Raw genomic sequence first — 18,092 nt, 5'->3', positions numbered from 1 at the left:
TATAATGAGCCAGCAAGGATGCTGCCTACTAATTGGATTCTCAATAAAACTGTCACAAACCACAAAACTAAAGCAGCTTTTTCTAGACGTTTTCCACAGTTGAGGACTATTGTTACTTTGGAGAATATGGCACTCCCTGCTATTATTCTTGTGGCGCCAAGTCAGAGAAGACAAATTATTGCATGCACTAACTAAAATAGCTAGCACAGACCTAATCTGAAGTCAGCTATCTAAATTGTGTATTTAAAAGTCAAAACAAGGAGCAGGTTAACTGTGCTGCCAATATCAGCACACAAGCTTGCTCAACAAAGGTTTCATACATCATCACGCAGTTGCGTGTCTCTGGGTTCGCCTCTCCTAAAATAAACTTGATCTTCATGCGTGAAAACTGTACCAAAAAAACGTTTCATAACAGAATATAAATTCCATGGGAATTGAGTAATTGCCTGGCAGCTGCCATGTAAAGTGTTCTAATCAGAAAAACAAATCGGTCAAAATATACGAGCGGGTGCCAAGTTTTAGAGCACGGCCATTAAGGTTCACAACAAAATAGGAAACAAAAGCAGCAAGACGACTTTGCACAACTGCCATCAATAAAATCGTAGGAGGGGACACAAAGCAACGTTTCAACGTAAAGTTTCATCTTCAGCTCAAGAGTATTGATTGGAAATGTGGCTCTGGTTTCGGCTGTTCATGTCTGCTCCGCAGCATGTTTCTAATTTTCCTGGAACGTCTTCAGGCAGCCCACGAAAGAGAGCCATGTAAAAATCACATCCCCAAACTATATTTAAATTGCATTATACAAAACATGGCACTACAAACATGGTGATTGACATTAGAAAAATATAGTTTCAGAGTTTACTCTGCCATATCTAAATGTACCCCAGGCGTACACTGACGCGTATTTCAATTTATTGTCAGTGTCTGTTTTATGAAACCATTAGGATTAGCATTACAGTAATAGTCTTCACTTTTTTACTCTCGAGAAAAACAACAACCATATGGCAATGGTTAACAAGCAGTAGCATTAGAGGAGAAATGATTGTTATCTGCATTTAAACTTTTACTGGTGCCCTCATACTTCTTCCATTTCCTAATGTATGTTTGCTGTATCTGAGTGTTAGCAGGCTGTGCAAGAGACCCTTCAACACACTATGGCTTTAGAGATTTACCTACTGCATTAACACATTTTCATCCAATTATTTCTAACCGCTTCTTCCAATCTGGGGGTCAAGAGGGAGCCACAGCCTATCCCAGCAAGCAGCAGATGTAAAGCAGGGTAAGGCAGTTCATTGCAGGACACACGCAGACACAAATAAAGCCAGGACCAAACTTGTACCAGGGGCCAATTTTCCCAGGAGCCAATTAACCTACCAGAACTGAACCCAGGGCCCCAGTGCTGAGGCAGCAATGCTAAAATCTGCTCCATGGTACTGCCCTTGATACCCCTGAACTTGAAGACACATCATATAAAAAAAAAGGAAAGAAGTGCCTAAACAGATCTGCAGGTAGGGCCCTCAACCTTGGGGCCACACTGGATGGAAGCTGAATGTCTGCTTTCTTTTGGAAAGACATGTGCCCAGGATGAACGAAACAGGGAAGGGGTTCTTTTAAAACGCTGGGAGATGTTCGTGAAGCCCGAAGGGGAAAGTTTGTTTTTAATTTAAAGCTTAAAGGCAGTTTTTCCAAAAATAGGCAATGCTGTGCAAGGGGGCTGGCGATACTAATGAAGTCCAGATGCCTTACCTTCGCTGGTAGCCGCATTCTTTGGAGCTTTTGTCGGTGTGTGATCTGTACTTGAACTCACGTCGGATGAGATGCTTGAACTGCCTTTGCCTAAACAACACAGCAGATCAGAAAATAGCATCAGCACAATTAGCAAACGAAAGGGGGAAAGGAAATCTAACGACCTTTACCAGCGATCGCCATCGCAGTGCATGCGAGAAAGCTGGTACTACGAGACTGGCTGTCACGCATTGAAAATCACAGTAATCACTCGGCATTCTTTTACTTTTAACACTAATTGCAACCACACAGAAGTCAGCGCAGCTGCATTACTGTGATGATTTGCAGTTGATCGTTGTTATCTTATTCCCAGACCAATGCTGACTGCAGAAGACAACAGCCTCACAACTCACACCCATTGCAGATGTGTAATTCCTTCCCTAGCCTCGTAATGTTTTAAGCCTAGAATCCTGTGTCTCTAAAACATGTGTCAGAGTGAAGCTTTTATGTTGTACAGCAATCGGAGGTTAACGAACCCCAGAGGGAAACAATATTAAACACACAAAAGTAGACCTCTTTCCCCAAAGTGATAATTTCGTAGTTTGGGGGGATTATTATTAAATTATCTCATAAGCAACATTAGATTTGTTATTAGCATGAAGTCCCTAGGCAAGGACTTCTCTAGGTGTTGCAACACTGTAGACCAACATTTAGGCACTTTGGTCTTTTTGATTTAACTGTGTGCTCAGATACTATATTGCCTTTGCCTTACTACATACAGTCAATGGAACTCTCCTGTAATTACATTGATTAAATAATGGTATGTCCCTAAAGGTTATTTTTACAAATCTTGTTTTTTTGCTGACACATGCTCCGAAAGAGATGCAGCTTTTGCAAGGTTGATGGAATTGGGGTAATCTGAAAACATGGAAGTGCCAATGATGTTGATCATTTCTCAGGTCATCAGTTATGAAGGGTTGTGAAACACTTGAATCATGCCATAAGTCTATAGAATTATTATATAAATGGTGTCATTTGATTATATGAACAATTGTGAACAGAAAGGAGACAAAAATAACATGCAGGTAAAGGTTTATTCCATGCTGAAAGGAAAAGAAAATACATTTCAGCTGTGGAACCCATCCTAAAGGAAGGCTACACAGCCAAAAGTCTTTTTCTTTCGGCATGGAATAAGCTTTTACCCTTTGCTTTGCAGATGATGCAGCTACCTACTGAAAAATAAAGTTATGCATTTAATTATTTTATGGCCTATAACATCCTCTGCAGTTTAAAGTTTTCATTTTCAGGCTTCTCTGTCAGGTGGTCTGCAACCCAGCCTCCCTACACAAAAGCACATAAAACATGATATCCTCTGTGACTTTAAGCAAAACCCAGAAGAATTCTGATAGTTTCAGCTGTAATTTATAACCCTTAACTCATTGAGCTTATTGCCTTGTTTAGACAGTAAAATCCAACTTAAACCAATAAACTGTAGATCTTACCAATCAAAGTAATTTTTTGTGGCATGTTTAGCTGAAGTGGCTCAAAACTGGCCTAGGTACAAGCTGTGCTTACACAATTCTAATTCGAAATTAGAAAGTGTGCTGATGACATCCCATCAACTCCATGGAGTACAGGTTTCCCATCCCAAAAATGAAAAGATGCACAGATTGATCATACATACCTAAAAAATATAATGTATAGCTATACAAAACAATTTTCTCTTGGAAATTATCCCTAACAATAGTCAATTAAGGTATAGTCTTATTTAACACAGCAAAACATTTACAAAAGAACAGAGGTGATACACTTTGAAATTGTTTTGATTAAATTGTTCACATTTTTACACTGTACACCCATCATGAAAGCTAGGGTGAGAGCATATAATGAATATACAGTATTCAGTATTTACTCATTATTTAAACAAAGTATAAAGTAAGAAGAAGGAAAACTGAAGAATGAGTAGGTAGCATTTTAAACTTTGATTGTGTAAAACTACAAGGCAAAGCTATTTATTGATAACATTAATAATTCATTGTTATATTTTATTTCAGAGCAGCTCTATTTCAGAACCCAATTTTACAGCTGTTAATTAAGGATATTTTCTCAAATATCATGATCAGGTGAAACCTAGCATACATTTCAACATTTAACCTAGGGGATTACAGTAAAAGACAAATTATCATAACTGAACAGCAGAGAGAACAGTATGCTCTCTAAGATTGTTTTGGGAGGTGTATAGCTTGTGATAAATGCTACTTTAAACCTTACTATGTTTTTCCTATTCATGATAAGCAAAACAATATCCAATTTTAAATACTGTGGCAATTCAGCGAAGGTATTTTTTTAGGTACTAATGGATAGAAGCATGCTTTGTTTTTTAGCATAAACTGTCCTAAGGTCAGTTTGTATACAGTATATTGTACACTGCACTAAGGATGGCCTCCCTCAAAATGAACAGTATAAAAAGGTGTGAAAAGGGGATATACAATTGTAAACATTGGATTGTCTTTCACAGTCACAGTAAAGGTGCTGCTGTATAATCAGAACTACCCATCAAGAACATTGTAAGTAACTAATCTATTGCTGTTTAAGCATACTGTTTCTGTATCTCCAATGTTTTGTTCAACTCAAGGCCTGAAAACTGTCAAATACAACTTAAAACAGAAAAGGAGAAACCATATCTTAGCACAATTACTATTTTTATTTACACTTCTGTCACTGCAAATGGTCAGTGTGTGTTTGGTATATTTTTAGTTTCTTTTACAGACTTTTTTCACCACCCAAACAAATTATTTTTTTACTTTTGGCTCACACCTTGGTTTTCTTGTCTGAAAAATTATATGAAAACTTCTCCCAAGTATCTTCTTCATTATTTCTGATCACTATAATTATTGTAGGCCTTTATTCACTTTTCTGCTGAATGGCTGTTTTCAGAGTTTACAGAGAATCGGTTTATTTACTGTATGTTGACCTCATTTTGGGATCATTTCCATCAGAGGTGTATACAAAGCTACATGAGTTATTTTATAAGCAAAGAACACATCTATCATAGCCACGAAGGAAACTCCTTCTCCTGGACTGTATTTCATCTTTATTTTCCAGGAATCGATTTATCATCACCAAATCCTGAAACAAAAAGGTCAGTAACGAAATTAAAACAGCATTATCAGTTGCAGAAAGATATTAATTGAATCACAGAATCTAGGAGAGCTTGCTAGTAGAAGGACATTAAACACCCAGTGATAAAACACCAAGAAACGTGTAGCCTAATAACCCCTGACCTGTGATGTAACTTCCTCAAAACACTCCACATCCTCTGCACACAGCATGGGTGGAAAGCCTCTTCAGTAATGAGCTGGTATGCTTAAAGGGCTTTTCTTTGCAACATGTAATAAAAAAACACTTAGAGTCAATAAAAATGGCTAACAATTCCAATTAAACCCAACACAAATTTCAATAAAGGCATCCGCACCATCTCTACTGCTTATAAGACCGACAGTTTCTCTCAGAGATCTATGCAGCTGGTACAGATTACACAAATTCATGTACAACAAGTCATTTTAAACAGTGTATTTTGCTTGGACTGCAATTTCTGCTCCATAAAGCAAGTAATATAGACAATCACATGCTTTGTTTTCTTCTGTTAACCCTATTCTGCGGTCATAAACCACACTTTCTCTCCCTTGACTGGTTACCTTATGCTGGATGTAGATGAGTTCCAGGGACAGAGAACGCAAGATTGTTTTCTTAAAAATGACAACGTAAATAATTAATATGACACTGTTTTAATATGGATGCGGCAAAGTACGTGATCTTCACATGTTCTCTCCAGCTGAGTTTAGAAATGCAAAGTGAAAACCAGAAAAGGAAACCGTTCTTTCTGACTTTCTGTCGTCAGTAAGCAATTGGATTTAAAGCCAACAATAAAAAATCAACAGTCTCATCAAACAAGTAAACCAAACAAAAACAGCACCAAAAAAAGGCAGGAAAAGATTTGACTCACAGTACCCTAACATGTGACAAAACACTTGCGTGTGAAATTAAACGAGAATGCGTTTAGATTTTCAGGACCCTTTGAGACATCATTTTGCTTTGGCTTCATTTTTCTTATTAACAAGTGTGAAATAAACATCTACCAGATGCCAAGATGAATAAGTCAGTTTATGGCATGGTAAATTTTTTTCAAACCTTCCACCCTCAATTAAGGTTTTTATTTTGTAATTTCCATAATCTTGTCCAAAATGGCTCCCATATGAATCTTTTAATGTTCAACACAACAAGTACCTCCTCTTGAAGCTTATTCTGCTTTGCATTTCATAGGTTATATACTGCTATAACGCAAATCCTTATTCAACTGTCACAACAACTGTATAAGTTAAAAACACTCTTCCAAACTACACAGAAGCTTAACCACAATAAACTGGCACAGAGTTGGCACCATGAGATACAATATCTAGAGCTCATATGGAGTTATTCTGCCCTGTAACTGGGGATGTAAAATGAACATGATTTTACGGCTAATCTCAAGTTCTCTGATGTGTACGCTCCTCACAGATTTGGTATTTTTGGTGACACAAGGGGAAAAGCTTGGTCGCCCTGGCAGAGTGAGGGTGCTCTGTAATTGAGTCTCCCATTTTCCCAGCCAGTATGAGACAGCTACCACTCCCCACCACTGATATCCAGGAATCTGGTATTCAGTCACCCTCTTCCATAAGGAAGAGGTTCACAAAACACATACAGCATTGTAGAGGCCATGCACTCTGGTCAGGACAATATCATTCCAATATACTGTTACAGTATGTACAGTAATCCTAACAACTGCCAGGGAAAATACATTTGAAGATACTGAAATGCATTTTAGCAATAAGCACCTGGATTTAAACCCACTTGCTTTTACTGTATTATAGGCACATTTTGATATACATTTATATATCACATACTAAATTACAGACAATCAGAATGTATGTATAATACTATTTTTGACTTGTGCCTCAATTATGTTGCCAGCCCCCACAGCTCACACTCAAAATCACGAGTTCAAAACTCCCATTACAATTTTCCAGAGTTCCAAACACAACCTTAAGAAGTCAGAACGATCATCACGAATCTCAAAATGACTTTAAGTCTCAAACTGTAAAACAAATGTTCGCTCGCAAGCATGTACACGTCAAGCATGACAGTCCACAGTCAAAGCAGAAGAGCTACACTTGTAGAATGGAAACGGCGGCCCTTCCTCATTAATTTAGGAATTAACTGGTATACGGTATAGAGGAATTCCCGAAATGTTATCAATTCTGAAGAAATTCAACTGGGCTAAATAAAAAAAATATTTTTTTAAAGCTCCAGATTTAAAGTTGTAACACATTCAGTTTGACACAAAAAACAACAGGACCAATAGCTTTGTAGTGCAAACCATTCTCAACCCCTAACAACTATAACTTAACTGTTAAATTAAACTGAATGTCTGTTTATTCAGACTTTAGGCTTTCAGACTTTTAAAGATCATAATGTAACTAAAAAGAAACTACTCAATGGATGTTTTCTATTTTTTTCCATTTATCATTTGTATTAGAGCAATTTACTTACAGTAAATGTCACACTACAGCTCTTTTGCATGAAAAAAATTACCTGCCTCTTAGTTTGTCTCCTACAGAGTAAGTGATCCATGAGTTTAAGAGGTACAGTACATCAATTAGCTATGGGAAAAGGTATATAGTACATATTTCATTCTGTACTTCATATTTACTCTTTTTTGTGGACCATGCCACAATTTAACACTTTGTTAAAATGACAATAACTACTACTAAGGATATTTATTATATGCAGCAGGTATATCACACCTATGAAGTTATAATACACATAGTTAATACTGGTATTTGTTTGTAAGCTATATTAATTAGTGATTATGTGTAATTGTAATGTTTTGTTTTTTTTACTCCATGAATTGATTTAGGTGATTTATCTGCTTGAAACTTACAGTTTGTTTGTTGCAGCTGAATACGTAGACCTACAGCACTTTATGTACCTATTTAGTACCTTCAGATAAAGTCTTATACTTCTGTTTTTTACTTAAGTTACTGATATTCCTGGTTCAGGAGGATCACTGAAGAGATGTTAGTGGGGCCAGCAGGGGACGCTCACCCTGCAGTCCATGTGGGTCCTAATGCCCCAGCATAGTGACGGGGACATATACTGTAAACAGTCGCTGTCCTTCGGATGAGACGTTAAACCGAGGTCCTGACCGGATGAGACGTTAAACCGAGGTCCTGACTCTCTGTGGTCATTAAAAATCCCAGGGTGTTTCTCGAAAAGAGTAAGGGTGTAACCCCGGCTTCCTGGCCAAATTTCCCATTGGCCTTTACCAATCATGGCCTCCTAATAATCCCTGTCTATGAATTGGCTTCATTACTCTGCTCTCCTCCCCACTAATAGCTGATGTTTGGTGAGCGTTCTAGCGCACTATGGCTGCCGTCGCATCATCCATGTGGGGCTGCACATTGGTTGTGGTGGAGGGGAGTCCCCATTACCTGTAAAGCGCATTGAGTGGAGTGTCCAGAAAAGCGCTATATAAGTGTAAGCAATTATTATTATTATTTTCACTGTGTTGAAATGTAATTACTTTGAATCATGTTTTTATAGGTCTAGTTTATCACTGTTTCCAGGTTTTACTCCTTGACAAGTAAGTGTCTTATGAACCTTGTTTGACTGTGACCAGCAGTGTACAGTATACAGTATCACTGTACTAGAATTAAGACATAAGCACCTCCTCACAATACCACAGTTACAACTAATGCAATGCCAATACATATGTGTTCTTGCACTAATGGAAGTTCAGATCCACTTTTATTAAATGATATTCCCTTTCCATATGGACAGGGCAAATGAGGGAGTGTGTCAGGGACCAGAAATTTGGGTCAGCCACACTGGTCTGCAATCCTGTGTCAGGTACAGTACTGTAAAAACGCCAAATACAAAATATGTAGGTTTCTGGAAATGCAATAAACCAGGGGAGGCAGGAAACATCAAAATCAAGCAGTAAATTAAAAACTGAAAACAATAAAAACACAATTATGAACAATTTTAAATTAAAGTGGAATTTCAAAACAGCAAAATGCTAGGTTTGCCACAGTATTTTTAAGATTTACAGAGGTCATATTTACCATGCTTTTTTTTGGCTTCATAAATTATATTATTCATTTCTTCATTTAATTTGCCTTTACTACAATATTTTTATCTGGCCATGGTTGCCTAGATTTTAGCTTGTGAAATAGCTCACTGATTTCACTTGATCAGGCATCTGCAAACATTACTCATATGTAATAGCCTCAGAAGCAAACTTCCTTAATGTGGGTGAAAGATCCATTCTAATCATACTTCTGTATAATGTCACTGCAATCAGAATAACAGTCATACTGTCTGCTTCAGTTGCTGCACATGTATAGTCACAACAGACAGCAGTTAAAGAGATATTATAAGTTATGTGATAATTGGATTGTTAGGGAGTAAGTTATATGTAGTACCTGATCAATGTCTTCATGAAAGTTGTATTTCTTTTAACATATACAGTGCCTTGCAAAAATATTCAGACCTTTGCACAGTTTCCACATTTTGTTGCTTGAAAGCATGCAGTCATGACAATTTGAAGTAGAAATTAGTGTTTGTTGTATGTAGTGTAGACACACATTCAAAGGAGAATTTTTGCATAAGTAAAAAACCCTCAAAGTTAGTTGAGCTGGCCTTTGTCTGCAAGCAATATTAGATTTTGCAATAAATACACCTACTGTATCTCTGTAAGGTCCCTCAGTCAGATACTGAAGTTCCAGCAGGGATTCAAACATCAAGACCAAGATGCTTCCAAAACATCTCAGGGTCAAAGTTGTTAAAAGGACAACAACAAAAAAGAAAAACAACTGATCACTCCTTTAAGCACTATGAAGTCAGTCATTAAAAAGTGGAGGGTTTATCACACCGCCCAGACACTGTCTGGACCAGGCTATCCATTCAAACTAAGCAACCAAGCATGGGGAAAACTGGTTAGGGGAGCAACTATGAGGCCAATAGTGATTTTGAAAGAGCTATAAAGTTCAATGGCTGTGGTGGGGAAAAATGAGTTAACAATATCCCAATCGCTCCACAAAGCTGGCATGTCTGGAAAACATCTCAAATCCCTTATGGAGTCTGCAACAAAGCATTTAAGTGATACTGAAAACTTGTGGTAAAAGGTTCTGTGGTCAGACAAGACAAAATTTGAACTTTCTGGGCTAAATGCAAAGTGTGACATCTGACGCCAGCATAGTGCATCAGTCAATTAGCAACGTCCTTACTGCTGAGCATGTTGTAGTTGTGCTTTTTTATCAACGGGTACTGGGAAGCTTGTCAGGACTGATGGGAATAAATATGGAGCAAAGTAATGGCAAATCTTAGAAGAAATTCTGCTTCAGACCTTAATCTGGGACTTAACCTCACCTTTCAGCAGGACAGTTATCTCATGCACAAAGTCAAAGCTACGGTAGAGTGGACTGGGTGCAGTGGTGGCTCTGTGGCTAAGAATCTGCGCCTACAGCTGGAAGGTTGCCGGTTCAAATCCTGTGGCAGGCAGAGGAATCCTACCCTGAGCAAGACCCTTAACCCCAGCTGCTTCAGGGGTGCTGTATGAATGGTTGACCCTGTGCTCTGACCCCAAGCTTCTCTCTCCCTGTCTGTGTGCCTGTCTGTCTCATGGAGAGCAAGCTGGGGTATGTGAAAAGACAAATTCCTAATGCAAGAAATTGTATATGGCTAATAAAGTGATCTTATCTCAACACTAGTAAAGTGAATATTTTTGAGCGGCCCAGTCAAACGTCTATTGAGAATGTGTTGGAAGACTTGAAAACTGCTGTCCACCAGCAACCCTCAAGCAAACTGAGACAGCCTGAGTAAATCACAGTGTTTGCAAAACTGCTCCCATTACCCACAGTACTCAGATCATCACTGGGCTCTTTAGTGTAACAGTTTAATTACCCAGTCCTACTGCCATATGAAAATAACAGACTTTATGGTATATGACAGCACCAAATGACAATGGGGAAAACACAAAGCACACAAAGCAGGGTTGTTGGGCCTAAACTAATGCAGATGGTAATGTTCTGTATATAGTACAGCAAAGGGCTGATGTAAATTGACTTGCACTTTGGGGTGCTCATTTTAATCTAACAGAGCCAAACTGAATCTGTTAAGAGTTGATTATAACAAAAATTATAATAGGGATAATACATAAAAGGAATGCTCAGTGCTATGTTTCAAATACAAATCCTTTGAAACCCCCTCTATCTGAAACGGGACATCTCCGAATGCACGAGAAGAAGGAACACCTCCTTAAGATGATGTCAGAAGGCACATTGTACTGGCCACAAGCATGTTGCAATACTTAGTGCTCTTTGTTATTTTGGTCTGTTAGAAACACAACCTTGGCAAACAAACACAGGCCGAGAATTCTCTAAACTTATGCTGAAATATTAAGACTGAGCACATGCAACAAAATGAAAGTTGCTTCATCTAAGTATTGTTCTTAAGAAAGACACATTCACGATTGCCTGAATATTGATAAACCAGGTGTTAGAATTAAGACACATTGCTTATTCCCCCCTTATCCACTGCCTCTTTGTACATCAGTTGCTTCTAAATCTTTGATTCATGCACAATCTGAAGTACCAGTTAGTTCACTTAAAAAAAAAGGTAGACATTCAGTCTTTTATGCCAATCAAGATTCAGAACAATTACAACCTCCGTGAGAAACTGAAAACATAATTTTAGATGAGAACACATTTTAAATTGAAGCATAGCCCGAATTTGGGATATCTGACTAAGTTTGTCATTTGTAAACCCATTTGTTTAACAGATAGCAAACAATTAGGATTAGTTATGTCAAAACATGGGAAAAAGACAAACAAGAGTCATGAAGCAAAGGTTCAAAAGGAGTGTATACTCTACAATTCATCACAACATATACAACAGGATTATTAGGAACCCTTCATAAAGAGCACATCAGTATGTTAAACAGAGGACCAAACATTTATTTTTATTAAGAAGAAAAAGTACTTCATTGTATTTCATGTTAGTTATTTTAGTCATTTACGCCTACACATCTAAACAACTTAACTGGCAACTTAACAACTTCCCTGTGTTATCCTGTATACATTAAACAATATTAAACATGTAGAGGACTTGCTAAACACGTATTAAATGTCTGAAGCTGTTTACTTAAGATTCATGGTTTATTTTTACAAAACAATTCATCTTGGGGAGAAAACCCGTACGCAATCGCACACACCACTCCTAAACAATATTCCAAATTCAATGATTGTAATCATCAAGAAAGACCACATTATCCGAAGAACAGAAAGAAGTTCCATTCTGATCTCATAGCTAAGCTAGAGGAATTTTCCCCTGGAAAGTCACAGTCATGTGCATGAATAGTCCAATAAGTGAAAGCTGGGATTTGATAGAAGATGTTCACAGGAACCTTGAAATTCACCCCTTAAATGTAAGTGCAAAAAACAACCATTTTGCATAGAGAGCTACTGGGCTCAGGCATATACAGTATTTTGTTCCTTCATACTGTAGCTTCCTTTTCTGGGAAGTGAATTATTTTTTTTTCCTGAAATTGGAGCAGATCTCAAGATATATTTTTCTTCTGGATTTATGCTCCTTTTTCTTCTTACATTTGGAATTGGAATTACTTTTTGTCTATTCCTTACGGATTTGTAACTCTGCCAAGAAAGGAACTACAAAAGGCTTAAGGCAAAATCTCTCCCCTTTCTGATTTGTACAAAAAATTAAGTACAGTATTTTCGACCCGGGATTCTGTTTCCTGTTCATTTTTATCTATTTTGCCTATTAATACAATATATGTTAGAACATTTCTATATTGCTTGTTTGAGTGGTACTGCAGTTTGAAAACTGCCCTAACAAAGATAAACACCCAATGTAAAAAACAGAGATGGAATAAACTAGTATCATACAATACTCCAATAATTTACCTCACACAAAACTTTTCATAGTTGTTAAAGTTGTCTATGTCAGAATGAAATGCCTGCCAGTCTCCAAAGCAAACCAAACCTTTAAGATTCTGGCTTGTTTATGTCTCATCTTTTTAAGGTCTTACACACATCCCACTGTGGCCTAGTGGGGTTAAGGTCAGTGGCTTGACCTAACCAACAAAAGGCTAAAAAAATACCAAAATGGCTTTCATACCAAAAAAAAAACAGTTCCAGCAATAATTAAAGGTACTGTTAAACCTGAAATAAACATGCCATAGACCGTTAAGAACCTCTTATATACAGTGCAGTGTCTTGAAGAAGTATTCACCCTTTCCAGTGATGCCCCACTTAGTTGAATTACAAATGAAGCAGACACCTTTAATCAATCACTTTTTAATCAAAGCTTGAATGCTCGAAATTAACACTTACTGTATAAGGCTGATGTTAAAAAACAACTTCTAAGAAAAAGTAAAAAACTTAACATTATTGACGTATGTGTAAGTATTCTCTCCCCTGATTCAAGCACTAGAAGATTTCAATTGTTCACACATTAAACTGAGATACTTCAAAGGTTACCAGACTGAAATTGATATAATTAAAATACTTAATCTTTGTTACTTAATCCAGATTGCAAAACGTTTTTTGTAAAGTTTGTAACATACAAGGGAAGAAGCTGTTACAGTATGAGCCTTGCCTTTTCAGATAACCACTATACAATTAAGAGACAAATAGGAAAAACTAGAAAGCTGCTATAAAATTGTGAAACACATGTCATAACTTTATATGTGTACCTCAAATCTCCAACGTTTGAGTCCAAAATTACAGTTTTTTATTTTTTAGTTTATTTGTATTTTTTACAGGGAAACTGTAAGCTGAACCATGGAATGAGAGACCAAATTAGTATTACCTTTGTTACTGGTAATGTTACAGAAATGTCAGTGAGTGCTGAACTAGAATAATGACAAAAAATGTATAGTTATCCATTTTAAAAGATACTGTTACCACGTCCATTTAAAAAGGGAAGGGCTTATGCTGAACTAAATTTGAGGCCCCAGTCTTAGGCCAAAGTCAGCACACAAATGCTTTGTGAGATGTTTAAATCATTAAGGCACAGATTCTCCACATGTTGTGCAACCTATTTTCTCTAACTGCTCCTAACTATGCAGTTAGAAAATTAAGAGGCACACACAGAACTTTCACAAAAGCAAAGCAAAATAAGGTGAAAATAAAAATAATGAAAGACACTTGTACTCCTGGACTCTTTACATTTGGCACTTAAACTACCAGCTCCCCTTTCATTAGAAAACTGTGTTGCTATATGACACATATTAACATCTGAAAATCTTTAAACTGTTGAAACAGATATTGTCCAGATACTCAATTGATCACGGTTTGCTTTACAAACATGCTATGATGTCACTGAAGTCTAGTGTCTAATTTGCCCTGTAAAGACATATTAAATGTTTACTTAATTACTTACAAATTCCATGTCTGGGTTTTAATGGAGTACAAAATCTATAAACAACATACACCACAAAGGAGCATAGGACAGCCCATCTCTAAACAACATACACTCTGAAAATGTCAAAGTTCAGCCTAGAGAAGCTTTCAGCTGTGATTTGCATTAAGTAAACATACACACATGGTTTAAAACCCACTCCCTCTATTTACAGCAACTTTCCAACAAACTGCCTCCACATACAGACACTTCTTCTGAGTCAATTCCACGAGACTCAAATACACATTCCTTCAGTGTTTGCACTTTTCTTCACCAGGCACTACACTGTTCACAATCAGCCACTAATCACCGTCGATGATCACTAATCAAAGTTACCATTCAGCTAGTCTTTCCATGTCAAAATGTCAGGAAATCTAAAAAATAATGTATAGCCATTATGTCCTTTGCTATGAATAGAGGTTAAGGGTTCTGTGCTTTTCGTTAAGAAAACACAGGCTAGATACTCAGCTAAGGTGTCATCCTATCGATATTGGCAGAATAGGATAGTAGAGCTTTAGTCTTTTAAATTAATTAAGAGATCAAAAAAAGAACACAAGATTTCCCCAGCTCCTCACTGCCCTCCTAAACTGAAACCTCCCAACAAATAACCTTAAAAAACAGTGAGATAGTTGTTATAGAGATACAGTACCATGCAATAAGGATGTGACCTCATTAGCATCAACATTCCATGTCTCCACGGGCACTATGGATCTGATCAATGCAGAGGTCCGTATAAATAATGCCGGAACAGGATAGGAGGGACAGGACAGGGCATGTAGGTGGGATGAAGGGGGAATGAGGTTGATCCCCAAATGTAGCATCAACATGCTTTAAGGCCACCATGAAACCAACCAACCAGACCCATTTCTGCTACTATTAGTCAAAGAGTCAGCATTTAACAAGGATAAGAGCAAGAGATGTCCCTGTTTAAAATTAAACACAAAGAAAATTAAACCTAAGGTTATTTAATAAAACATAAAACTCTTTCTAGTTCAGAGCATTTACGTTTGGATTTATAAATTCCATCCCTATAGGTTTTCTCAATCAGACAGCTAGAACAGGCTTCCTTTTGTGTTGGAGGTCTAGCAAAGAAGCAAAGTATTTTTTTTCCTTCGGTACATTCTCGCAAAACAAAATTTCACTTTAAAATTGCCTATTTTTTTGCCTTGTTCCTTCCCCAACCCCAGTTCATTTAATCCAGCCAGTCCTTGCATTCCCACAAAGTAGGACAGCCTATGACCAAGATGATCCATCTACAACATTTTATAACTGCAGATCCAGCACAGAGCACAGCACAATAGCTTACATTCAAAGCCAGTGGTGTATCTTGACTAACAGAATAGCAGTATCCATTGCCCTACATGTTGCTACGGATATTTTTCTTTCCATTATCCACATCCCTAACAATTATTCAACTCGTAAGATGTAAATCCATAATATTAAAAAAATGATGTACTGTACAGTACAGTATGTATATCACACATACTTTCAAGTAGCCAGACTGTGATTGGGCAAAGCTGAGTTCTTGAGGATATAGTGTGTCTGAAACACTCAAATGTGTTACAGGTGTTTCCTGTGCAACAGAAGAAAGGTGTATGATGTCAGGCATACAGCATGCTCAAGGCCACAGGCATATGTGTATCAAATCATAGGCAGAAAAATTAAAAAGAAAGACTCCAGGCACTTTGGGTTACTGAAATATATGTAGTACTTTGATAATGTCAAGCGCTGTTTTATGTTTTAATAAGTCTACAACTTGCTCTATAAAGCAGTAATCTCTTAGTCCTGGAGTGCCCCTGCCACATTGGAGAGATCATATCAATGCTAATTCAGACAACTCCAATTAAGTAAATGATAATAAAGAACAAATAATATAGGAGATTCTCTGGACAGGAGTTGCACATCTGACTCTTGTCAATGTTTAATCTGAAACTATGCTGTCTATTTGTAATTTGGAGACATCCTGCACTTCCAGACTCAATTCTCCACACATCATGAGGGTTGGAAGACTTTTTTAAATAAGACAATGGCAATCAGTGGTCACACTAGAATATTAATATTATAATATTAAAATGGAACAGGTAAAGGTTTATTAAGGCAAACCCCACTTGAAGAAGGCTCATCAGCTGAAACTGTGTCTCTTTTCTTTTCCTTTCAGCATGGAATAAAGCTTTACCTGTTGCTTTGCAGCTTACCCACAGCAGCCAACTCGAACTTCATAATATTAAAATCCCAGTTTTAAAGTCCTTTGTTAATTTTTTCTAAATTATTTTATTTTAAGCTATTTGCTTCAAGGCCTTTCTGGACTAATGTCAGGGGGAGGGGTACTGTGTTTTTGACAATTACGACAATGTCAAATGACAATTTTGACAAGGTAGTGAAAACACCATGTACTTTAGTACTGTTTGTGTTCATGTCTTCTTCTTCCTAAAATCTATACTTGGAAAGTGAATTTGGAACATTAATTCAGCTCCTAAATGAAAATATCAATTAGGATATTGTGCATATCTTATAATTAGTATAGTTCATAAAAGTAAATCCATCAGGCTATTATATGCTATTTGACAGGATTGTTCTAAGTGGAAACATTAAAAACAGTGTGTACATGTGTGTAATAACAGGCAACACTGAAATCAGTTGGAACATCAGTGGTCCATACATTTACAATGACATTTAGCTTCTGAGATCAAGAAAAACTATGATTGAACAAGTTGACCAAATATTCTCTACACTTAGAAACTCTTCCTTGCATGGTTGTAATATTAAGTATACTTTTTCTTTAGATGAGAAAGGTTTTGTTAAGAGACTAAACGTAACACGCTGACAGTGTGGATTAATCTACCTTCCCACCAATTACTTGTATAACCATTTACTTCTGCAATTCATTCTGGGTATAGGCCATGCTACCAATGGAAAAAATTAAAGCCTTAAGATTCAAGTTTTTATCACAATCAGAAATTAAACAAATCAACCTTTGGTGGTGAGTTACTTAACTGTAAAGAGTGTGGCACAGATGGAGGTGCTAGTGAAGGAATTGCATTCAAAGTACAATCAGCAAAGATAAAGTCCTCTACAGTACTGTATGTGTCTACGATTCAATATGCTTTCAAGACCACCATCTTTATCATTTCAGAATGCAGTGCCTGACATACAAAAGCTAAATTAATTATCTGCCATTGAGGTTAATGAAATATTGAATTGGTGGCACGGTGGCACAGTGGGTAGTATTTCTGCCTTGCAGTGCTGGGGCTCTGCGTTCAACCCTAATCTATCTGCGAGAGGTTTGTAAGTTCTCCCTGTGTTTGTGTGGATTTCCTCTGGGTGCTCCAATTTCCTGTCAAGTCCAGACATACTGGTAGGTTAACTGGCTTCTGAGAAAACTGAGTTTGTGTGTGTGTGTCTGTGTGTGCCCTGCGTTGGACTGGTGTCCCATCCAGGGTGTATCCTGCCTTGTGCTCATTGCTTGCTGACAGAGGCTCCGGCTCCCCTACAACCCTGAGTTGAAAAAAGAAGCTAGAGAATGGATGGTATTCTGTTTCAAGCATTTTACACCACTTGCCAATTCAACAGCAGATGCAATTACAAGAACATTATGTCTGCTTTGCAGATTTCCTTTCATTAAGATAGTGGTTTAAAATGTATTTTAAACATGTAAGACAATCAATGACTAGATTAGGAAATGTCATGTAAGAATGTGTGTGCATTCGACTTTGGTTATTTTCCATTAGTGTTTATTTATAGAATAAGACTCAATGAACTTAAACAATCCCACTGATAATAAAAGGAGCAGAGCCTTTTTGCAGCTTTGAAACAATATTTTGGAAACTTAAGAAATAGGATAGTTGTTG

At 37.2% G+C, this 18,092-nt stretch overlaps 1 protein-coding gene across 1 annotated transcript in view; it reads right to left on the bottom strand.

Moving 5' to 3' along the window:
* Positions 1–18,092, bottom strand: part of fbxl7 (F-box and leucine-rich repeat protein 7) — a 122,187-nt gene that overhangs the window by 78,586 nt on the left and 25,509 nt on the right. The window contains exon 2 of the mRNA XM_006634387.3: positions 1,747–1,836. Within this exon, the coding sequence (XP_006634450.2) occupies positions 1,747–1,836 (90 nt within the window). The remainder of the gene's footprint in view (positions 1–1,746; positions 1,837–18,092) is intronic.

The sequence above is a fragment of the Lepisosteus oculatus genome, chromosome 6 (assembly GCF_040954835.1).
Source record: "Lepisosteus oculatus isolate fLepOcu1 chromosome 6, fLepOcu1.hap2, whole genome shotgun sequence".
Classification (NCBI taxonomy): domain Eukaryota; kingdom Metazoa; phylum Chordata; class Actinopteri; order Semionotiformes; family Lepisosteidae; genus Lepisosteus; species Lepisosteus oculatus.
This window is presented reverse-complemented; position numbering and strand designations above follow the sequence as displayed.